We start from the raw sequence: 24,905 nt of genomic DNA, 5'->3' as shown, positions 1-24,905 counted from the left end.
GGGCAGCCATTGCAGTGACTGGCACAGGGCATAGGCATCCGAGTAGCGGCTGGACAGGAAGATGAGCCTGGCTGCCGCATTCAGGATGGATTGGTGAGGGTAGAATGGTGCGGGGCCGATCAGCAATGAGTTGCAATAATCGATGTAAGAGTGGATGAGGACAACAGTGAGCGTTTTTAGCGTGTCCACAGTGAGGAAAGGGCAGATTCTTGCGATGTTCTTGAGGTGCAGCTGACATGTTCAGGCAAGAGATTGTATGTAAGGGGTGAAGGAGAGATCTGGATCGAATATAACCCCAAGGCAGCAGGCATGCTGGGAGTTATGATGCCACACTCTGAGATGGAGATGTCAGGATGAGGTCGGTTAGTAGATAGAGATGAGCGAACGTACTCGTCCGAGCTTGATGCTCGTTCGAGTATTAGCGTATTCGAGATGCTCGTTACTAGAGGCGAGCACCACACGATGTTCGAGTTACTTTCACTTTCGTCTCTGAGACGTTAGCGCGCTTTTCGGGCCAATAGAAAGACAGGGAAGGTATTACAACTTCCCCCTGCGACGTTCAAGCCCTATACCACCCCCCTGCAGTGAGTGGCTGGCGAGATCAGGTGTCACCCGAGTATATAAATCGGCCCCTCCCGCGGCTCGCCACAGATGCATTCTGACATAGCTGAGGGAAAGTGCTGCTGATGCTGGAGCTGCTATAGGGAGAGTGTTAGGAGTGATTTTAGGCTTCAAGAACCCCAACGGTCCTTCTTAGGGCCACATCTGACCGTGTGCAGTACTGTTGAGGCTGCTTTTTGCAGTGTTGCACTTTTTTTTTTTTTTTGTATATCAGTGCAGAGCATTGCTTCCTCAGTCTGCAATAATTTTACATAGTATAGGGCCAGTAGTGCTGAGGCAGGGACAGTGAAAAACGTGAAAGACATATACTGTCTATATAGGCAGTGGGCTTTTCCAAAAACATTTGAGACAAAAAAATATATTTGGGCTGCCTGTGACCGTCCTGACTGTACTGCGTCTCTGCTGGGGGTAGTAGTCCTAATTAATACGCAGCCAGCTAAGTGTTACAGCAGGCTTGCGCAAAATTCTTTCCTGGCTCTGTGTTGCCCGTTACATCATTGCTGTCATCCTGTCCAGAGGGAAACAGTCTGCAGTAATTTTACATAGTATAGGGCCAGTAGTGCTGAGGCAGGGACAGTGAAAAACGTGAAAGACATATACTGTCTATATAGGCAGTGGGCTTTTCCAAAAAAATTTGAGACAAAAAAATATATTTGGGCTGCCTGTGACCGTCCTGACTGTACTGCGTCTCTGCTGGGGGTAGTAGTCCTAATTAATACGCAGCCAGCTAAGTGTTACAGCGGGCTTGCGCAAAATTCTTTCCTGGCTCTGCTGTGCGCTCCGTAAGCGAAGTCAGCCTCCAACTACAGGCCAATAAGCGGCACATTTAGTTACAGCGTTCTGTTTCTGCACTACTGGTAATACACCATGCTGAGGGTAGGCCTAGAGGACGTGGACGCGGGCGAGGACGCGGAGGCCCAAGTCAGGGTGTGGGCACAGGCCGAGCTCCTGATCCAGGTGTATCGCAGCCGACTGCTGCGGGATTAGGAGAAAGGCACGTTTCTGGCGTCCCCACATTCATCTCACAATTAATGGGTCCACGCGGTAGACCTTTATTAGAAAATGAGCAGCGTGAGCAGGTCCTGTCGTGGATGGCAGAAAGTGCATCCAGCAATCTATCGACCACCCAGAGTTCTGTGCCGTCCACTGCTGCAACTCTGAATCCTCTGGCTGCTGCTCCTCCTTCCTCCCAGGCTCCTCACTCCATTACAATGACACATTCTGAGGAGCAGGCAGACTCCCAGGAACTGTTCTCGGGCCCCTGCTCAGAATGGGCAGCAATGGTTCCTCTCCCACCGGAGGAGTTTGTCGTGACCGATGCCCAACCTTTGGAAAGTTCCTGGGGTCCGGGGGATGAGGCTGGGGACTTCCGGCAACTGTCTCAAGAGCTTTCAGTGGGTGAAGAGGACGATGACGATGAGACACAGTTGTCTATCACTCAGGTAGTAGTAATTGGAGTAAGTCCGAGGGAGGAGCGCACAGAGGATTCGGAGGAAGAGCAGCAGGACGACGAGGTGACTGACCCCACCTGGTTTGCTAAGCCTACTGAGGACAGGTCGTCAGAGGGGGAGGCAAGTGCAGCAGCAGGGCAGGTTGGAAGAGCCAGTGCGGTGGCCAGGGGTAGAGGCAGGGCCAGACCGAATAATCCACCAACTGTTTCCCAAAGCGCCCCCTCGCGCCATGCCACCCTGCAGAGGCCGAGGTGCTCAAAGGTCTGGCAGTTTTTCACTGAGAGTGCAGACGACCGACGAACAGTGGTGTGCAACCTTTGTCGCGCCAAGATCAGTCGGGGAGCCACCACCACCAGCCTCACCACCACCAGCATGCGCAGACATATGATGGCCAAGCACCCCACAAAATGGGACGAAGGCCGTTCACCGCCTCCGGTTTGCACCACTGCCTCTCCCCCTGTGCCCCAACCTGCCACTGAGATCCAACCCCCCTCTCAGGACACAGGCACTACCGTCTCCTGGCCTGCACCCACACCCTCACCTCCGCTGTCCTCGGCCCCATCCACCAATGTCTCTCAGCGCAGCGTCCAGCCGTCGCTAGCGCAAGTGTTTGAGCGCAAGCGCAAGTACGCCGCCACGCACCCGCACGCTCAAGCGTTAAACGTGCACATAGCCAAATTGATCAGCCTAGAGATGCTGCCGTATAGGCTTGTGGAAACGGAGGCTTTCAAAAGCATGATGGCAGCGGCGGCCCCGCGCTACTCGGTTCCCAGTCGCCACTACTTTTCCCGATGTGCCGTCCCAGGCCTGCACGACCACGTCTCCCGCGACATTGTACGCGCCCTCACCAACGCGGTTACTGCCAAGGTCCACTTAACAACGGACACGTGGACAAGCACAGGCGGGCAGGGCCACTATATCTCCCTGACGGCACATTGGGTGAATTTAGTGGAGGCTGGGACAGAGTCAGAGCCTGGGACCGCTCACGTCCTACCCACCCCCAGAATTGCGGGCCCCAGCTCGGTGGTATCTGCGGTGGTGTATGCTTCCTCCACTAAACCACCCTCCCCCTCCTCCTCCTACGCAACTTTTGTCTCGCAATCAAGATGTGTCAGCAGCAGCATGTCGCCAGCAGTCGGTGTCGCGCGGCGTGGCAGCACAGCGGTGGGCAAGCGTCAGCAGGCCGTGCTGAAACTACTCAGCTTAGGAGAGAAGAGTCAGACAGCCCACGAACTGCTGCAGGGTCTGACAGAGCAGACCGACCGCTGGCTTGCGCCGCTGAGCCTCCAACCGGGCATGGTCGTGTGTGACGAAGGCCGTAACCTGGTGGCGGCTCTGCAGCTTGGCAGCCTCACACACGTGCCATGCCTGGCCCACGTCTTTAATTTGGTGGTTCAGCGCTTTCTGAAAAGCTACCCACGCTTGTCAGACCTGCTCGGAAAGGTGCGCCGGCTCTGCGCGCATTTCCACAAGTCCCACACGGACGCTGCCATCCTGCGCACCCTGCAACATCGGTTTAATCTACCAGTGCACCGACTGCTGTGCGACATGCCCACACGGTGGAACTCTATGCTCCACATGTTGGCCAGGCTCTATGAGAAGCGTAGAGCTATAGTGGAATACCAACTCCAACATGGGCGGCACAGTGGGAGTCAGCCTCCTCAATTCTTTACAGAAGAGTGGGCCTGGTTGGCAGACATCTGCCAGGTCCTTGGAAACTTTGAGGAGTCTACCCAGATGGTGAGCGGCGATGTTGCAATCATTAGCGTCACCATTCCTCTGCTATGCCTCTTGAGAAGTTCCCTGCAAAGCATAAAGGCAGACGCTTTGCGCTCGGAAACGGAGGCGGGGGAAGACAGTATGTCGCTGGATAGTCAGAGCACCCTCCTGTCTATATCTCAGCGCGTTGAGGAGGAGGAGGAGGAGGTGGAGGAGCATGAGGAGGAGGGGGAAGAGACAGCTTGGCCCACTGCTGACGGTACCCATGCTGCTTGCCTGTCATCCTTTCAGCGTGTATGGCCTGAGGAGGAGGAGGAGGATCCTGAAAGTGATCTTCCTAGAGAGGACAGCCATGTGTTGTGTACAGGTACCCTGGCACACATGGTTGACTTCATGTTAGGATGCCTTTCTCGTGACCCTCGCGTTACACGCATTCTGGCCACTACGGATTACTGGGTGTACACACTGCTCGACCCACGGTATAAGGAGAACCTTTCCACTCTCATACCCGAAGAGGAAAGGGGTTTGAGAGTGATGCTATACCACAGGACCCTGGCGGACAAGCTGATGGTAAAATTCCCATCCGACAGCGCTAGTGGCAGAATGCGCAGTTCCGAGGGCCAGGTAGCAGGGATGGCACGGAGATCAGGCAGCATGTACAGCACAGGCAGGGGAACACTCTCTAAGGCCTTTGCCAGCTTTCTGGCTCCCCAGCAAGACTGTGTCACCGCTCCCCAGTCAAGGCTGAGTCGGCAGGAGCACTGTAAAAGGATGGTGAGGGAGTATGTAGCCGATCGCACGACCGTCCTCCATGACGCCTCTGCCCCCTACAACTACTGGGTGTCGAAGCTGGACACGTGGCCTGAACTCGCGCTGTATGCCCTGGAGGTGCTTGCTTGTCCTGCGGCTAGCGTCTTGTCAGAGAGGGTGTTTAGTGCGGCTGGGGGAATCATCACAGATAAGCGTACCCGCCTGTCAACCGACAGTGCCGACAGGCTTACACTCATCAAGATGAACAAAGCCTGGATTTCCCCAGACTTTTCTTCTCCACCAGCGGACAGCAGCGATACCTAAACAATACGTAGGCTGCACCCGCGGATGGAAGCATCGTTCTCTATCACCATCAAAAACGGGGACCTTTTAGCTTCATCAATCTGTGTCTAATATTCCTCCTCCTCCTCCTGCTCCTCCTCCTGAAACCTCACGTAATCACGCCGAACTGGCAATTTTTCTTAGGCCCACAAGGCTCAGTCATATAATTTTTGTAAACAATTTTTATAGGTTTCAATGCTCATTAAAGCGTTGAAACTTGCACCTGAACCAATTTTTATTTTAACTGGGCTGCCTCCAGGCCTAGTTACAAATTAAGCCACATTAACCAAAGCGATTAATGGGTTTCACCTGCCCTCTTGGTTGAGCATGGGCAATTTTTCTGAGGTACATTAGTACTGTTGGTACACCAATTTTTTGGGGCCCTCGCCTACAGTGTAATCCAATTAATTTTTGCCCACCTGCATTAAAGGGGTTGTACCGCGAAACAAAGTTGGGGTATACACTTCTGTATGGCCATATTAATGCACTTTGTAATGTACATCGTGCATTAATTATGAGCCATACAAAAGTTATTCACTTACCTGTTTCGTTGCTAGCGTCCTCGTCTCCATGGTGCCGTCTAATTTTCAGCGTCTAATCGCCCGATTAGACGCGCTTGCGCAGTCCGGTCTTCTCCCTTCTGAATGGGGCCGCTCGTGCCAGAGAGCTGCTCCTCGTAGCTCCGCCCCGTCACGTGCCGATTCCAGCCAATCAGGAGGCTGGAATCGGCAATGGACCGCACAGAAGACCTGCGGTCCACCGAGGGTGAAGATCCTGGCGGCCATCTTCGCAAGGTAAGTAAGAAGTCACCGGAGCGCGGGGATTCGGGTAAGTACTATCCGTTTTTTTCTTTAAACCCCTGCATCGGGTTTGTCTCGCGCCGAACGGGGGGGCTATTGAAAAAAAAAAACCCGTTTCGGCGCGGGACAACCCCTTTAAAGCTGACGTTACATCAGCTGTGCTGGGCACTGCAATGGGATATATTTATGTACCGCCGGTGGGCTCCAGGGAGCCACCCACGCTGTGGGTCCACAGGGAGTTGTAACTGCATGTGTCTACTTCTAAAGAACCCCAGTCTGACTGGGGCATGCAGTGTGGGCCGAAGCCCACCTGCATTTAACATGACATTATCTCAGCTGTGATGGGCAATGTAATGGGATATATTTATGTACCGCCGGTGGGTTCCAGGGAGCCACCCATGCTGTGGGTGCACACGGAATTCCCATTGCGGAGTTGTACCTGCCTGTGACTATTTATAAAAAAACGCGGTCTGACTGGGGCATGCAGACACCTTGACAGAATGAATAGTGTGTGGCACATAGGTTCCCCATTGCTATGCCCACGTGTGCAGCTCCAGATGGAAGTGGAACAGGATTGGATTTCTCATTGCTTCTGTACAGCATTGTGGGCTATCGCCCCGCCCCTTTTAAAGAGGGTCGCTGCCTAGCCGTGCCAACCCTCTGCAGTGTGTGCCTGCGGTTCCTCCTCATGGCAGACGCACTTATAAATAGACATGAGGGTGGTGTGGCATGAGGGCAGCTGAAGGCTGCGCAGGGACAATTTGGTGTGCGCTGTGGACACTGGGTCGTGCAGGGGGGGTTGGGCAGCATGTAACCCAGGAGAAGTGGCAGCGGAGTGTCATGCAGGCAGTGATTGTGCTTTGTTGGAGGTAGTGTGGTGCTTAGCTAAGGTATGCCTTGCTAATGAGGGCTTTTCAGAAGTAAAAATTTTTGGGAGGGGGGGGCCCACTCTTGCCGCTATTGTGGCTTAATAGTGGGACCTGGGAACTTGAGATGCAGCCCAACATGTAGCCCCTCGCCTGCCCTATCCGTTTCTGTGTCATTCCCATCACTTTCTTGAATTGCCCCGATTTTCACAAATGGAAACCTTAGCGAGCATCGGCGATATACAAAAATGCTCGGGTCGCCCATTGACTGCAATGGGGTTCGTTATTCGAAACGAACCCTCGAGCATCGCGAAAATTTCGTCCCGAGTAACGAGCACCCGAGCATTTTGGTGCTCGCTCATCTCTATTAGTAGACATCAGTAACAGGAAAAGGTCAGTTTTAGAGAGGTTCAGTTTTAGGAAGAAAGAGGACATAGTGTTGGAGACAGCGGACAGTCAGTGGCATTCTGGAGGAACGGTGCTGTGATGTCACAGGAAGAGGTGTATAGCTGTGCATCATCAGCATAGATATGGTGCTGAAAACCAAATCTCCTGCTGGTCTGTCCAATAGGGGCTGTGTAGATGGAGAAGAGGAGGGGGCCGAGGACCGAGCCCTGGAGGACCCCAACAGCAAGGGGAAGAGGAAAGGAGGGGGTCAAGGACCGAGCCCTGGGGGACCCCAACAGCAAGGGGAAAAGGAGGGGAGGTAGAGCCAGCAAAGCAGACACTAAAGGAGTGGTCAGATAGGTAGGAAGGGAACCAGGAGTGTCCTTTAGGCCGATGGAGTGAAGCATACTGAGGAGGAGTTTGTGGTCAACAGTGCCAAATGCTGCAGAGAGATCGAGGAGGATCAGTAGGGAGTAGTCACTGTCAGGAAGTCGTTTGACACTTACTTTAGTACTATTTACTTTTCCTCATTAGTACCACTTACTTTCCCAGCCTTTTGTTACTCTTGTCCCAACTTTTGTGAAATGTGTTGCTGCCATCAATTTCTAAATACGTTTTTCTTTCTTGAAAATGAAGAATGTCTCCTCCCCCTCTGATGTGTGTTCGGTTGTGGGTAAAACATGGTTAGACAAGATTTCCAAATCATTTCCTTCTTTACATTGAACAGACTCTTTGGAATCAAGGTTCACTTCCCAAGTTTTTTTTGATCATATGATCAGCTCAGATCTGTTCTGCCTTTTTTCCATTTTTAATAGAAAGAATAGCGCAGACCGCGGTCCTTTTTTGCATTAAAAAAACTGGAAGTGAACGAAAAGACCCTTTTTATTTAACATTCTAGTCAATGGGTGATGGGATTTTACGGAAAGGTTTCCATTTGTTTCTGTTTTTGTTGTCTGTTTAATGGATCTGCTTTTTAACGAGCATATGCAGAGGGGAAGAAAGACAGAATGGCCCCAGGTAACAAAATAATCTCTTAACCCTTTCCAAACCACTGTCTGACGTCTGAAGACATTCTGATTGAAGGCTGTACAGCTCCAATGCAGAAAGACGTCCAGCAGGGTATTCTTACTGTATATTACTGGCCGCTATGTTGTCGGGGGGCCTCTACAGCATGTCACCTACCGCAATACTGGCTCTAGCCAGCAGATAGCGCCATTGTATAATGACAGAAAGAGAAAGCCCCCTAGGAAACCCTGAATCCCAAATTGGATTGCAAAGGGTTAAAAATGGATGAAAATCAAAAGAAATGGAAACAAACTGAAACAAATGGTTCTTTTTGATGGATTTGGACTGTTTGGTTTTGTTTGAATTCCGTTTTATTTTTTTTAAAAATGAATCAATTAAAAACGTAAACCAAAACAGTGATGTGAACGAGCCGTAAGTCGTATCGGGGCCATGCCCTATGTGCCGTATAGACAGTTATATATATATATCCAATGACTAACACGTGGCTTCTGTCCTCTTACAGCACCAACACAATGAAGGCTCTCTTGTGGAGTATAATGTTGCTGTCGTTCCTTTCCCACGTGCTCAGCGACTGCCAGAATGACTGTGTCACCTGCAACAAGCACTTATACCAACACGACAACTTTGACCCTCTGGTGAGTATCTGGCGTGGACTTTTGTCCACATAGCGTATATGACGGAGCGCGTCTTCATGGAGTCACTGTGGCGAGCAGATTAGCAGAGCTCCACGATGAAATGGAAGACAGCAGTCGGTGCCAATCCATGGGTTCTGTCGGACACAATGCCCGCCTCTTCTAATCAGAGAGCCCTTGCCAGTTGGTCTAGAGAAAGCTAATTAGGTATGAAAGAGTGAACATGGTGGGAAGGGAGCTCCTAGTAATGATAAGTGACAGTCAACATCACTGCCGGCTGTACGTCAGCGAGAGCGCTCAACAACCAGACAGCTGGGAGATTAAAAAAGGTTGAGGCTTGCATCGAAAGGAAATCCGAAATGTAATAATGAGTTAATTAACCCCCCATCTAAATCATAAGCTGATTAACGAAACGGCAGACGGCCCTGAACATCACATTCCACCAGAAGAAACCACACGCAGCTGTCTAAAGCCATGAAAGACCCTCCAGGGGACGTTCTTGGATCTTCTCACGGGGGGCTTTTGGTAGACACCATTCATGATTAGGAAGTCATCCTTTATGGTGGCATCACTGATAGACATTACCTGTAGCTGCACCAAGGCTGTTGGAGGGACACTTGTGGTCCATGGAGGAGCCATGAAATGATGATGATCTCAAGGGGAATGTGTCATCAGAAAATGGGCTATTTTTTAAATCAAGTTGTTATGTCAAACAGATTTCTTGGTGATTTTCTTTATAATTTTCAGTCTTACAATCTATAGGGACTCGTTCACACGGGCGATGAAGTCACTTGATTTTGTCACGTTGCTACAATTCGCACGTATGTGAAGCCCATGCTTTCCTAGGGGTTAATTCACATGTGCGATGTTTTGTAGCATGCGATATCACCACACAAAAACCTCACGACTCATGACGTTTTGTAGCCCATGTTTCCCTATGGAGCCTTCCTCTCTGTTGCATCGCATGAGCACTGCAAGAAAAAAAAACAAAAAAAATACATCACCTTAGAAGCGCTGTTATCTCTGGCCGCATCTTCTCTCCGGGTCCCCGACACTATTCTTCTTCATCTCTTCTGGCCGGGGATTAAAAAATGCCCGCCTCCTTGAAGCACTGCCTCTGATTGGCTGACACTTAGCCAATCATAACCAGCACTCGATGAACCAATCACAGCCATTCATTAGGCACTGGCTCTGATTGGCTAAACGTCAAGAGGCAGGGATTTTTCAATGCCTGGCCAGAAGAGATGTAGAACAGTGCCAGGGACTGGGAAGAAGATGCAGCGGCGCTCCGGATAGCACTTCTAAGGTGATGCTTTTTTTTTAACTACAGCTAGGGCTTATTTTTAGGATAGGGCTTATATTTCAAGCAACACCCCCCACAAAAATCCTCGCATGTGTTGCGACAAAGTCGTTCAACTTTGTAGTGCTACTAAATCACGGTATCACAGCAAGAAACCGCAGTGATATCGCTGCGATTTTCCGGTGGCGGTGCCGTTTTGCCCATGTGAACGAGGCCTAATAATCCTAAAATCCTGCAGTTCTCACTCTGACCACTGAGCCTAAGATTAGTCTGACTTTTTCTGTTCTATAGAGAAAACTTTTCAGCAGTCATGTCATTATCCTCAGTGGTAGGATAACACTGAGAGGTGACATCTACGGAATGACTTGGATATGGATTCTGTATGAGCTCCTTGTGGATTCTGTATGAACTCCTTATAGGTTGTATATGAATTTCTCATTGGCTGTCTGAGCTGTATACATTAGTGATGAGTTCTCTATGGGTTCTGTCTGAGCTCCTTATGACTCCTGTATGAGCTCCTCATTGGTTCTCTATTAGCTCCTTATGAGTTCCGTATGACTTTTGTATGAGCTTCTTGTGGGTTCTGTGTGAACTTCTTATAGGTTGTGTGAGCTCCTCCTTGGTTCTCTGAGTTCCTTATGAATTCTGCACAATACTCATATCCAGCCATCTCTACTGGCCTCTATTAGAAGCCTGGGGCATCCAAACATCTAATACAATATGTCCTCCTCAGCTTTGTTCAAACATTGGCATACAGACCAGATATCAAAACCCCTTGCTGCAAAAACACAATGTTCTGCAGAAACCCTTAAGATCCCATTAGCCCCATATCAGACATCCGCCCCTCATAGCACTGCCCCATAGCGTGGCCTTGAGCGTCAGGACCCGTTAGACCACTGAAGATGGCACAGGATGGCGGGACAATCATCTGCTTTCGGACATGTTTGGCATCTGCTATCTGAGATGTAGAACAAACATTGTATAAATGTGCTCATCCGTTCTGCGCTTCCCTTATACTGATCCTCCCGTACAATGTTATGTGTGACAGGAAATTAAAGGGATGAATGGAGGTTTTATTTTTAATTATTTTTAATTAGCGGTTTCGATAAAGCTTTTCATGGTGACGCCATCACAAGTTGTAATGACGGGACTCGACGATGGAAATATCCTGTCTGTGGAAGTGAGCGCTGCTGATAGACGTAAGTGCCAGGAAACATAACTACTTACCGCAGAAGAGTAACCCGACGCTCCTGGACCCCCATACTAAATCTAGAGCAGCGTCCACCTATAGGGGCCATTTATAGAACTGGTGTCTTATTATCTGCTAGCAGAGTTCAGAGTTTTGGCTACTTACTCTATCGGTTGGGCATAATCGTCACTCTGAGCTTGTGGGTTGTGATGACGAACTCCCCGAAACCCGGACGCCCGAGCTCGGACTCAGTTTACCAGATGGGCCGCAGACCGCTAATTCTGTTAAAGGCCGTCTCTGTGCTGAAGCTACAGCTATAAGCCGCAGTCTTCAGAGATAGCAGGTTGTCATTTGATTGCCATGGCCTTCTGAAGACCCTCAGGGCTGCCATGAAGGTGGGTCTCTGGCAGGCCTTGATAGACTCCCTTCAAAATGCGGTATAATGCAATACTATGGTATTGCAGTATACTGTATAAGTTCCCAATGGGGACTAAAAAAATATGTAAAAGTAAGTTAAAAAAAAGGTTTATTAAGAAGAAATGAAAAGTATTAAGAGTTTAAAAAGAAACCCCTTTTCCAATATTAATAATAATAAAAAAATCTAAATAAAAACACCCTCTAACCCTATTTGGTATTGCTGCATCCAATCTAGCAAAGTAATGCACTATCTATCCCCCTCGATGAACGTCATCAGAAAACATATCTGCAATATATCTACAACGGCACAAGTGCGGCTTTTTTTGGTCAGCCTGTCTCCAAAAACAAAAAAGTTGAATATAAAGTGATCAAAAAGTCATATGCAATTTAAAAAATGGTACCCTTAGAAACTAGAGGATGTCCCCCAAAAAACGAGCCCCCACAACTGTGCCAATAGAAAAATAGAGAAAGTTATGGCAATTAGTAAAGGGCGGCAGAAAATATTTTTTTCTAAAGATATTTTATTTTTTAACAGTGGTGTAGAAAAAAAAAAACTATATAAATGTGGCATCCTAGTAACCGTACCGACCCACAGAATACAGTTAGCAGGTCATTTTTGCCACAATATGGATGCTGTGAAAACAAGACCCCTCCGAAGATGGCGGAATTGCATTTTTGTTTCATTTCATTCCAACTCGCCCCACAAAAATCAAGCCCTCGGACAGCTGCCACATTGATGGATAATTAAAAGAGTTATGATTTATGGAAGTTGGGAGGAAAAGCCAAAAAAAGTGCTGCATCATTAAGGGGTTAAACCTGCCTACACCAGTTAGACAATGCAGTTGTGTGCTTTTTAATATGTAATTTGTTATACTTTTTGATCAATGTATAACTTTAAAAAGAACCTATAAGCTTTTCCCGTGCTACATGTTAATTCCTGGTTAGCAGTCCAGTGGCGAGCCAGACTGCCTCTAGTGGCCAGGGTGTACCATCTTTGTTTGCCAAACTACATTCTGTAACCGCCCCCTCTCTGATGTAGGAGACGTCACGACATGCTGCTCAAAACCTGTTCCAAACCTGTTAGTCACAGCCGAGGACCCGGAGGAGAAGGCAGAAGCAGGCTGCATTACACTCAATGAGTATACGTACTTCAATGAGAATATGTACTGAAGAGAGAAAGTGGAAATGTCAGTTTCGCTATTTGACCCGGCGATCATGTGATCAGACCCAGATCAGTTCTGTTAGTGACTACTGTTACTACAGAGGGAAGTTTTTCCCTATAACTGGGGCTCTTATAGATGCTGCTCCTGTTACAGTGGAAAAGTATGAAATAAAAAAAAAAGACAATGAGAATGACCCATGGATAGTGGGGGGCATAAATAGTAAAAAAAAGTGGCAAAGATAAGTACAAAAAACCCACAGAATAATATAAAATAGACTATATATATAAAAAATAAAATGATCTACCGCCGCTGTATGCACCCTGTAATCCAAGACTACGCAAATTATATATCAAAAAGTCTGAAACAAGATGAGGGACCCGTTCATGTACTTTTAGCGTGAATATACTCATTTTAAAAGTTAACAATTTTTATTTTTTACCTTTTTACCCCAATAAAACTAAAAAAAACTGAAAAAAAGTTAGTGAAAAAAAGATATAAAAAATATCCTTTGATGTCAGGGGAAAAAAAAAAAAACACTGCAAAAATAATCCTGGTAGCTGAAGAAAAAAATAATTCTGCAAAACCACCACATGGGTAAAATCATTTAGGACCAAAACACCCTGGTCCATAAGGGGTTAAAAAAGTGTACGACATGCAAATATGCCCCAAATTATATTAGAAAGTTGCAGGACTTTCCATAACACCCAGATCGTAGGGGTTCGCACCCGTGTCACAGGTCTGCCACAAAGTCTGTCCAACAGATCACATGACCAATCACATGACAGAGAAAATGGTCTAATAATAATAAGTAGCCGCACAGTAAGCGACTCCATTCATTATTCTGCGCTGCAGAGTTTCACATTACGCTATAAAGGATAAGCAGGAAGAGGACATGAAGCCGATCCGGACTGATTGTCAATCTACATACAGGAAATCTCACTTTCATTAAAAAGCAAATACCGCCGTCCGTGTAATCAGCGCCGCTCCCCGCCGTTTATTATACTATGTCCTACCATAATGAAACGGGATGTGGAGTATTACACATCCTGTACAATCACACAGCAGAGTATAACAGACTGCTCTGGGGTGTTTTGCTTTCATGAGAATATTATATAATTATGTTTTCTGAGTAGCTGAAAGCAGCCGTGTTTACCTAATCCTGTATGACCCCTTTAAAGGGCAAGTTCTACTAAATTACATTTAGATTTCATCTACATAAAAAAACGACTTACTGTGTACATACATTACTTATATTGATCCTGAGTTACATGCTGTGTTATACTGCAGAGCTGCACTCACTATTCTGCTGGTGGAGTCACTGTGTACATACATTACTTATACTGATCCTGAGTTACAGCCTGTATTATACTCCAGAGCTGCACTCACTATTCTGCTGGTGGAGTCACTGTGTACATACATTACTTATCCTGTACGGATCCTGAGTTATATCCTGTATTATACTTCAGAGCTGCACTCACTATTCTGCTGGTGGAGTCACTGTGTACATACATTACTTATCCTGTACCGATGATGAGTTACATCCTGTATTATACTCCAGAGCTGCACTCACTATTCTGCTGGTGGAGTCACTGTGTACATACATTACTTATCCTGTACTGATCCTGAGTTACATCCTGTATTATACTCCAGAGCTGCACTCACTATTCTGCTGGTGGAGTCACTGTGTACATACATTACTTATCCTGTACCGATGATGAGTTACATCCTGTATTATACTCCAGAGCTGCACTCACTATTCTGCTGGTGGAGTCACTGTGTACATACATTACTTATCCTGTACTGATCCCGAGTTACATCCGGTATTATACCCCAGAGCTGCACTCACTATTCTGCTGGTGGAGTCACTGTGTACATACATTACTTATCCTGTACTGATCATGAGTTACATCCTGTATTATACTCCAGAGCTGCACTCACTATTCTGCTGGTGGAGTCACTGTGTACATACATTACTTATCCTGTACTGCTCCTGAGTTACATCGTGTATTATACTCCAGAGCTGCACTCACTATACTGCTGGTAGAGTCACTGTGTACATACATTACTTATCCTGTACTGATCCTGAGTTACATCCTGTATTATACTCCAGAGCTGCACTCACTATTCTGCTGGTGGAGTCACTGTGTACATACATTACTTATCCTGTATTGATCCTGAGTTACATCCTGTATTATACTCCAGAGCTGCACTCACTATTCTGCTGGTGGAGTCACTGTGTACATACATTACTTATCCTGTACTGATCCTGAGTTATATCCTGTAGATCTTTTATTATAAAAGTAAAAAACACAACAAAGACAAACTGTAACAATAAGAATAACCATATAAAGCAATATAAGGCCCTTCCCCCACAGTCCGTGATCCATAAACAAAGTAAATGTCCATATCCGGGTTTCCTCCCCGCCGTACACACCCACACACATACACACTCAGCATATAACACAATATACAACTATAACACAATATACAAGTATATACCTAAAATATAAAACTAAGGAAACTATAACTACATAAACCCTTGTAAACTATAACTCCAGATCCTGCCGTACCGCACTGCACCCACACAGAACAAATGTAAGCAATAACAAACAGCATAAATAACTGAAATAGCAACATAAATAACCAAATATAAACAGAAAGACCGAGCCAAACTGGCATAAAAGAACTAACTAAAAATATATGTAATTTTTTTTTTTTTTGGGTCCCCAGTGCAGCTTGGGGGCCAAGCCTGCTCCACCAGTCCGTGCCCAGAGTTCGGTTCAGGACGTGCCCAGCCACACCAGGGTTTTTTTTAATAAATAATACCACACTGTGCCCGCCGCAGCCTGGGGGCCATGCCCGCTCCACCAGTCCGTGCCCAGAGTTCAATGTTCGGGACGTGCCAGGCTACAGCTGAAGGCGTGAATCCCACGCCCCCCAACTCCCCACCCAACCTAACTACCACCCAAAATGTGAATATATACAATATACAATATATACAAACCATAATACACTCCAACCAACATACATAATATATACTATACACATAACCCGAAAGCCTAAGGTCGGCTCTCCTGCAGCCCTACTTCATTCCATTTTGCCCAAATCAAAACAAAAAGCTTCATGGTGCACTCACAGCCCACCACCGGGATTGGAGGTGAAAAGCCGGGCACAGACATCAAAATGTACTATCCCTTGAATTTAAAAAAGGTTTCCCTATTCTCTCCCTAATTTGCCCTAGATTGCCCTTAGTCTGCCCCTCAGTCTGACCCTTCATGGAAAACTGTCCCTGCCCTATCCCTCCTCTCTCCCTATCCTGTCCCTCCTCTCTCCCTACTCTGCCCCTAGAAAATTAAGAAAACACTGTCCCTAACGAAAAACAAGCCCTCTCCATAGGAGAGAAGCCTTAGATGTGCCCAGCCTCTCATACTCCAAAGAACGCACCTTCACCAGGTCACCCAGGATGTTCCTACATACCGTATCCACGGGGAGGACTTTCAGTTCCGTCGAGATCAGACACCGTGCACTCCAGATGTGGAACCTGACCACTAGGCTAACTAGAAATAAAGTGCAGCGGTCCCTGCCACCAAGGCCTCTGAAGGCTCCATAAGCCCACTCCGCGTAGGAGAGGTGTGCCAGCTGACGCCAGCCTATGGAGACCCCTACCCGTTGGTATACCTCTGTATTAAAGGGGCACTGAAGCAGGAAATGCTCCATGCTTTCCAGCATGTTGCTGCACTCCTGACGGGGGCAACCCCTGTCAATCAGAGGCCTGCTCTTCAAGTTACCCCTTACATACAGTCTCCCGTGAAAGCAGCGCCAAGCCAAGTCCCAAAACTTCAAGGGGACCCGGGTTGAATTCAGTAAACGTAACCCTCCCTCCAGGTCCCGACTTGGGCAGTCCTTGAGCGCCAGGGGCTTCTGGAAATGGGCCAACAGGACTCTTTCGTCGAGGAGCCTCCTCGTCAGAGTCCTGATCTTCCACATCCCCAGACCCCACCAGCGTATCACCTTCAGAACCAAGGTAGCATAAGCCGGGAGATGTCCGTGCTGCGTGCGAAGGTCCTTCACTCGCCCTCCTGTCTCCCATTCCTGGAAGAAGGGCCGAAACCATCCCCGACAGGAGTAGACCCACGGAGGAGCCCTCTCCTGCCAGAGGTTGCCTATGTTGATCTTAAAAAAGGTGTCTACAAGAAACACCACGGGGTTGACCATAGATAACCCCCCTAGTCTCCTCGTGCGGTATGTAACATCTCTCCTGATCAGGTTCAACCTGTTCCCCCACAACATTAGGAAGAACAGGTTGTAGACCCGGGTCCAGAGAGGCTCTGGCAAAATGCATACGCTACCCAGGTAGATGAATAAAGGGAGCAGGTATGTTTTGATCAGGCTAACTCTTTCCCGAAGGGTCAAAGACCAACCCTTCCACTGATTTACCTTCTGAGTGGCACCATCCAGCCTGTCTACCCAATTTTGCATGGGGTAATCCCCCTGGCCAAATTTGATGCCAAGAACTTTTGCTGAAGTCTTAGGCACCGGAAGAGTGTGCGGGAGATCAAACACAGGATCCCCCCTTCCTAACCAGAGACTTTCGCACTTATCCCAGTTGACTCTGGACCCGGATGCCTCCGAGTAGCCATCCACCTCCGATACCACAAATTCTGCCTCCTCCCTTGAGGATACGAAGAGCGTGACATCATCAGCGTATGCCACTGCCCTCAGGGTAGCCTCCGGCTCCGCCCGGTCCATCCCGACCCTTGCTATAGGTCCACGATCAACCCTCCTAAGGAAGGGATCTATCGCAAACACATACAACAGGGGACTTAGAGGACAGCCCTGACGGACGCCAGACCCCACCTCAAAAGGGCGGCCAAGCCAGCCGTTCACCAGCGGGAAAGTCTCAGCCCCTGCATACAATGTTCGCAGCCAATTAACAAACCCCACTGGCAGGCCGTATCTCAGAAGGACCGACCAGAGGTACTCATGATTAACCCAATCAAACGCTTTGGCCTGATACAAGGACAGCAAATACGCCTCCCAGTGACCAGCTCTACCCTGCTCCACTGCCTCCCGGACACCGAGAACAGCACTAAAGATGCTACGGCCTGGAACAGAGCAATGCTGGGCCCCCGAGAGGAGCCGGGGTGCAAACTTGACCAACCGATTAAACAGCACTTTTGCCAGAACCTTCCTGTCCGTATTGAGAAGCGCTATGGGACGCCAGTTCTCAATACGGCTCGAGTCTTTACCCTTTGACAGAAGGATCAAAGCTGACCTCCTCATTGACTTTGGCAGAGTGCCCGAGGAAAGACACTCATTTAATACCTCCGTCAAGAGGGGACTCAAGAGGTCCTTGAAGGTCTTATAATACTCGGATGTTAGTCCATCCGGTCCTGGCGACTTTTTGAGCCGGAACCCATCAGTCGCCAGTTCAACTTCCTCTATTTTGATCTCTTTTGTCAAAACATCAAGAAAGGTGTCTACCCCCAGCTCAGGGACAGTTTCAGCCAGGAAAGCCGACATCACTTCCGAATCTAGATCCCTCTTTCCCAAGAGTTGCGAGTAGTAGGATCTGGATCGATTCAGGGATCCTGTACTATCGATCAGTCCAGTGACCACTTTACTATTCACTGACATCCTACAGTTTCTGTAAGGGTCGGGCGAGCGGTACTTCCCGAAATCCCTCTCAAAAACCAAGGATGCGTGTCTATCTTACTGGCACTTCTTGAGCAAAGATTTCACTCTGGAGATCTCCTCGCGGCTACCTCCAGTCAAAACGAGATGTTTGAGTTTCCTCCTCAGGCCGTTGTACAGGCGGTACCTGTCCAGGCATCTGAGGTTGGAGAGCTCTCGGAAGAACCTCGCCGCCCTCCTCTTGAACATCTCCCACCACTCTGACTTACTGCTACAAAGATCCAGTAATGGTACCTGGCTCTGCAGAAAATCCTCAAAGGACTGTCTTATCTCTGCTTCCTCCAGGAGTGATGAATTCAGTCTCCAAAAACCTCTGCCCATCCGGGGGGGGGTCTCTGCAACATTCAGAGAAAACAATATTAGACAGTGGTCGGAGAATTCCACCTCAACAACGGACACTGGTGAAGAGATGGCTTCCTCCTTCAAATAAAACCTGTCTATTCTAGCCCTGCTCTGACCTCTATAATAGGTGAACCCCTCGTGGCCTGGGGTGTGCTGGATGTGGAAATCCACCAGACGAGCTTCGCTAGCTATGCTATTCAGTGCGACGCTGTCAAAAGCCAACCGCCTGTCTCCAGAGCCTCCCTTATCGTGGGCTCTCATGACTGTATTAACCCCTTAATGACGCGGCCATTTTTCGTTTTCCATTTTCGTTTTTTCCTCCCCCCTTTAAAAAAATCATAACTCCTTTATTTATCCATCCACGTCACTGTATGAGGGCTTGTTTTTTGCGGGATGAGTTGTATTTTTCAATGGTGCTATTTAAAGTACCATATAATGTACTGAAAAACTTTTAAAAAATTCTAAGTGGAGTAAAATGGAAAAAAAACGACATTTTGCCATCTTTTAGTGCGTCTTGCTTCTACGGCGCACAAATGGCAACAAAAACGACATGATAACTTTATTCTATGGGTCGGTACGATTACTACGATGCCAAACTTGTTTAGGTTTTTTTTTACTATACTCCTCCTTTTTTTTTTTAAAGACATAAAATTTTTTTCAATTATTTTCTGTTGTCATTTTGTGCGCGCGATAACTTTTTTATTTTTCCGTCGACGTAGTTGAGCAAGGTCTCATTTTTTGCGGGATGTCCTGTAGTTTCTGATAGTACCAATTTGGAATACATATGACTTTTTGATCGCTTTTTATTGCATTTTTTCTTGGAGACAGGGTAACTAAAAAAGTGCATTTCTGGCGTTCTTCATTTTTTGTTTCGGACGACGTTCACCGTGCGGGAAAAATTATGTGCTACTTTGATAGATCGGACTTTTACGGACGCGGCGATATCAAATACATATTTTTAATTTATTATTTAGATTTTTTAATAATAGATATGGCAAAAGGGGGGTGATTTAAACTTTTACAACTTTTTTTTTTTTTCAATTAAAAAAAAACTTTATTGATTCTTTTTTTTACTTTACTTTGAAGTCCCCCTGGGGGACTTTAAGATGCGATGCTTTGATCGCTCCTGCAGTATGACGTAATGCTATAGCATTACGTCATACTGCTTTTTGACAGGCAGCCTATGAAGCCACCCCACGGGGACGGCTTGATAGGCAGTCTGCTAAGGCAGCCCTGGGGCCTTTCATTAGGCCCCCGGCTGCCATGATACGTGCAAGCCTCCCCCGATCTCACCGCGGGGGGGCCGCGCGGGACCCCCGAACATCGTTCGGGGGATTTAAATGCCGCTGTCAGAATTGACAGCGGCGTTTAAATGGTTAATAGCCGCGATCGGCCGCGCGGCCGCTCGCGGCTATTGCCCGCGGGTGTCAGCTGTTATAAACAGCTGATGCCCGCACTGTATGAAGAGAGGTTGCCACGCAACCTCTCTTCATACATACCCCGACGCTCCATGACGTACCAGGTACGTCATTGGTCGTTAAGGGGTTAAAGTCACCTCCAAAGACAACTTGGCGGCTGGTAAAAAGGTAGGGCTTGATCTTCATAAAGAGACTCTTCCTGTCTTTTTTTGACTGGGGACCATAGATGTTTACAAGTCTCAATTCTTGTCCCTTCATGAGGACATCTAAGATCAGGCACCTTCCCATTTCTAATTTAATTACTCGTCGGCATTCGACCGCTGCGGTAAAAAGTACCGCCACTCCACTATACGGCTCGGCCGCAAGAGACCAGTAGGAAGGGCCTGACCTCCACTCCCTTTTTGCCTTATGTATGGCTGCTAAATCAGACAGCCTGGTCTCCTGCAAAAATAAAATGTCGGCTTCAACGCGGCCGAGAAAATCAAACTGCTGACTTAATGCTGGCAACGTTAATTGATGCCAGAGTCAGCAGAGTGGGTGCCGCCATCATGATTAAATTAGATGGCTTTCTTCCTCACACCCGCTTCTTCGGGGTCGGAGGAAAGCCCCTTGCTTCTTTTTTTGGACACAGATGTGTCCATAGCAGGGGATCCCCCGACCCCATCGTCCTTGTTTCCAGGCTCCAGAGTAGCCCCCTCCCCGGAAGGAACTATGCCTCCACGAGGAGGAGACTCAGCGCCCCCCGTTGACCCTTTCTTTGCCCCAGGCACCTTGCCCTTTGCTTCCCCCTCAGAGGAGGAAGAGATGTCTTGAAGGGCCCGGTACCTATTGGAGAGTCCAACTGGAGGCGAGCAGACTTCTCCTTCCAGTACTTGGCCCGGGGTGGGAGAAGATCTTGAATCCCCCCTTCGCTTTCTCCTAGTGGCACCTAGCTTACGCCGTTTCTCTAACCACCTCTTTCCTTCCTCATCCACACTTTCACAGTGGGAGAAATCTGCAGAGTTGGTCTCCTCCCTCTGGATCCTCCTGTCCTCTTCATCCACTTCGCTGTCCCTCAAGGCCTCAGCCGCAAAATTTGCTTCAGGAACAGGGGCCACCATTGACCCACTTGCTGTGGGCGCTCCTGTCAGCTCCCTGCTCCGTCTGCGTTTGTCCTGACGCCTTTGCTCAGCAGGCGTCTTTTGCTGGTTCTTCCCTGGCTCCTGAGCTCCTCCACCTCTGCTAGTCCCCTCACCCCCGGAGGCCGCACCATGGCCCCCATCTGTAGGGGCTGACACTGCATTGGCAAAGGAGCGCGGACAGCGACTGAATGGGTGACCGAGGTCACCACACAGGTTACACCTAATCTCCACACAGGAGGCGGCTAGATGACCCACACCCCCACACAGAGGGCACTTCAAGGTCTTACAAGCGGCGATCAAGTGTGAGGGGTCGCCGCACCTGTGGCAGAGCTTCGGCTGCCCCTGGTAAAAGGCCAGGATACGATCCCTGCCGAGGAAGGCTGCAGATGGTATGTGTGCCACTGAGTTTCCTGAACGCTTCAGCTTGACCATAAACGTCCAGGCCCCGGACCAGATGCCGTGCTCGTCCCTGTTCTTTCTGGGCATGTCTGTCACCTCTCCGTATCGACCGAGCCACGTCATTATATCAAAACAAGAAAGCGACTCGTTACGAGTCAAAACGGTCACCTTTTTCACTTCATTCTGGCGAGACACCACCTGGACGGCAAAGTCTCGCCAGCCGGGCTTGCTTTTCATCAGCTCGTAATTCCCCCAGAAGAGTTCTAGACCCTCTGGGCGAACGAAACTGATGTCAAACTCAGACGTGCCGAAGGGATGGATCAGGGCAAAGATGTCAACCACCCTAAAGCCCATCTTCAGCAGAAGCTCCACTACCCTTCCCCTCGGGGGGCATGTATCATTGCCTCTCCAACGAAGACGGACCACATTCCTACGTCCTGCGTCCTGCCCGGGTGTCGGTAGGGACCATACGGTCTCCCCCCTTTGCTCTCGGAAGGCACCCAAGCCATGTCTCGCTTTCCAGAGAGATAGGTCAACCTCTCTTCCTCCAACTGTGATTGTACTCTCCCCCTTCCGTAAAGCCCCCAGGAGACGCTGTTGCAAAACGCCCTCCCTAGAGCCTGGAGACAAGGAGGACCCCTCCAGCGGCGACACTGGCATAACTCCTGCCAGTTGTTGTCGCCGCTGGAGGAGCGACTGGAACCTGTGACCTCTCTGGCCTAACCACCTTATCCCCTGGGCCTCCAGATCCCCGGCTGCCAGGGGGGCCCGAGGTGCCCGAAGGCCCAGAACCTGCAGAGAAACGTGTACTCTCAGTGTTGTCCTTCACATCCACCACACGCTCTCGCACATCCATACCCGGATCTACCACTTTTTTCCTCGGATCATGTGGTCCATGGGTCCTGGCCTCTCCGGAGGTAGATGGTAAAGCCTCCGGACTTTTGCTTGTGTTTTTACTTTTTCCTTTTTTCTTTTTTGCCTCCGCATCACTGGAGGTGCGGGATCCGGCCTGACTTACTCCCAGATTGTGGGAGACCCCTGATTTTAGGTCCGTAGCCCCCTCCGCATCACAGGCAGCACTTGCTGCATTAGTGGCACCGCTGCCACCCTCCTTGCCGTTACCACGACCTGCATCTGTACTGGCCTTTACTGCGCCTTTCTTACTGACCTCCTTGCTCCTGTTACAAACTAACACAGGGACAGGGGGTCTGACCAGCCCGTCCCTTTTCTCCACCACTCCCTGCTCCAGGCCCACCACAGAGTCCGAGCCAGGAGGGTTTTTGGGGTCAGAACTCTGATCCAACTTTGCAGCCAGACCAGAGCTCCCAGGGACGAACACTAGCTTTTCCGGCAGCTTCTCCGGTTTCTTTTTCTTTATCTTTGTGTCCTGCTCTGGCAACTCGTCGCCAAACATGAAGCCCCCCATATGTACAGAGGCTTCTGGCTGTGGGGTCTTCTTTATCTGTAGTCTTCCCGTTCTTCCCTCCACCTCAGATTCCCCTGAGGTAGATGGCAGCGCAATCAACTCAGGCAGCATGTTTCTGGTGCTTGTAGTGCCACTAGGAGTTGCTGCTAGTTCTTGGGAACACACCGGCTGCTCCTCCAGGGTCTCCTGCACATCCTCGTATAACTCCTCATCAGAGGCTTCATCATCGCTTGTCTCGGTTTGCTCGTGGCCACTGCGTCTTGCCGCCATCTTAGCAAACCGATCGTCATTCAGTATTTTTTCTTTAAAGGGCCCACTCTCTTCTAGTATTTTTGCCCTTACTGCTTCCCACATCTTAATGCAGGACCTGCACTTTTTCATTGCTGACCTGGCTTCTGCCTTTTTATCTTTGGAAGCATTTTGCTCCGCGACTAGCTTGGCATCGCGCAGCTTCCCCTTTTGCATGACCAACATTTTCCCTGCAAAGTTATAGTCGGTGATGTTCTTCGCCAGCCAGGAGGCCAGCTCAATCACAGATTCCTCCTTCTTTTTCTCGCTCCACATTCCCGTGCTTACCGGTGTCTGTGGCTCACCTCCTCGTCTGCGGGTCTGGCTGTGGGTAACAATCTCGCTCCCGGTGCTGTCGGAAGCCGCCGTGCTAACAAACGGTGCCACGCTGCTGCAGCCACGACCCGGACCCAGCCTCTTCTTACCTCCGTCTGCAGCTCCTGCCTTCCACTGCGCTGCTGGCTTTCCTGGCACCAGTGGCAAGGTTTTTCCCACAGTTGCTGATGCCGCCACTGCCATCACTTCCCTCCCCCCCCCCCCCGAGTGGCCCCGGGGGGAGGAGGTGCGGGACTCCATATCCAACAAAGCCCAGAAAAGTGCACCTTCTCTGGGATCCAAATTCAGCAAAACCTCCTTCTCTGACCACACCCTGGAAGTTGCAGAGCTTAACCAGCACACACCCAACTCCAGAAGCTGCACTCACTATTCTGCTGGTGGAGTCACTGCATACATAGATTACTTATACTGATTCTGAGTTACATGCTGTATTATACTCCAGAGCTGCACTCACTATTCTGCTGGTGGAGTCACTGTGTACATATATTACTTATCTTGTACTGAGCCTGAGTTACATCCTGTATTATACTCCAGAGCTGCGCTCACTATTCTGCTGGTGGAGTCACTGTGTACATACATTACTTATCCTGTACTGATCCTGAGTTACATCCTGTATTATACTCCAGAGCTGCACTCACTATTCTGCTGGTGGAGTCACTGTGTGCATACATTAGTTATCCTGTACTGGTCCTGAGTTACATCCTGTATTATACTCCAGAGCTGCACTCACTATTCTGCTGGTGGAGTCACTGTGTACATATATTTCTTATTTTGCACTGCTCGGACCTGGTCCTGTGCATTATTACCCAGGATATAAGATGGATAGTTGCGTGATCCGCTGGATCTCCATAGATCTGCAGAGCAGCACTCCTCTCTGAACAATTCAGCGCTGCTCATGGTGTATGTTCCAGTTCTGCTCTGTGAGTGGATTGAGTTGAGCTGCAGTCCCTGAGATGGGTGTTCGTGCAGTAGAGCCGTCCATTCACCTTCAGCAACTCTTTGACAAATGATTAATTCCTCCGGCTACCTCATGTTAGGCTTAGGCAAACGTTTGTGTGTATTGAGTGGTAAGCTGCAACTAGACATCTCTGACCAGGCTTATCTCCTGGAGGACAGAGGATGGGGTGTTGAAGTTCAACATTCCTGATTGTCCTTCCAGAGGATAGGGGACAACTTTCCGATCGATTGGGCTCCAACAAACTGGGACCCCTACTGATC

At 48.9% G+C, this 24,905-nt stretch overlaps 1 protein-coding gene across 2 annotated transcripts in view; it reads left to right on the top strand.

Annotated features, from left to right (window-relative positions):
- PNOC (prepronociceptin) overlaps nt 1–24,905 on the top strand; it is a 132,477-nt gene that overhangs the window by 26,999 nt on the left and 80,573 nt on the right. For both annotated transcript variants that reach the window (XM_066589150.1, XM_066589148.1), the window contains exon 2: nt 8,465–8,597. In XM_066589150.1, the coding sequence (XP_066445247.1) occupies nt 8,475–8,597 (123 nt within the window). In that variant the 5' untranslated portion in view covers nt 8,465–8,474. The remainder of the gene's footprint in view (nt 1–8,464; nt 8,598–24,905) is intronic.

Source organism: Eleutherodactylus coqui, chromosome 1, assembly GCF_035609145.1.
Source record: "Eleutherodactylus coqui strain aEleCoq1 chromosome 1, aEleCoq1.hap1, whole genome shotgun sequence".
Lineage (NCBI taxonomy): Eukaryota > Metazoa > Chordata > Amphibia > Anura > Eleutherodactylidae > Eleutherodactylus > Eleutherodactylus coqui.
Note: the sequence above shows the minus strand (reverse complement) of the source record. Positions and strands in the feature narration are given on the sequence as shown.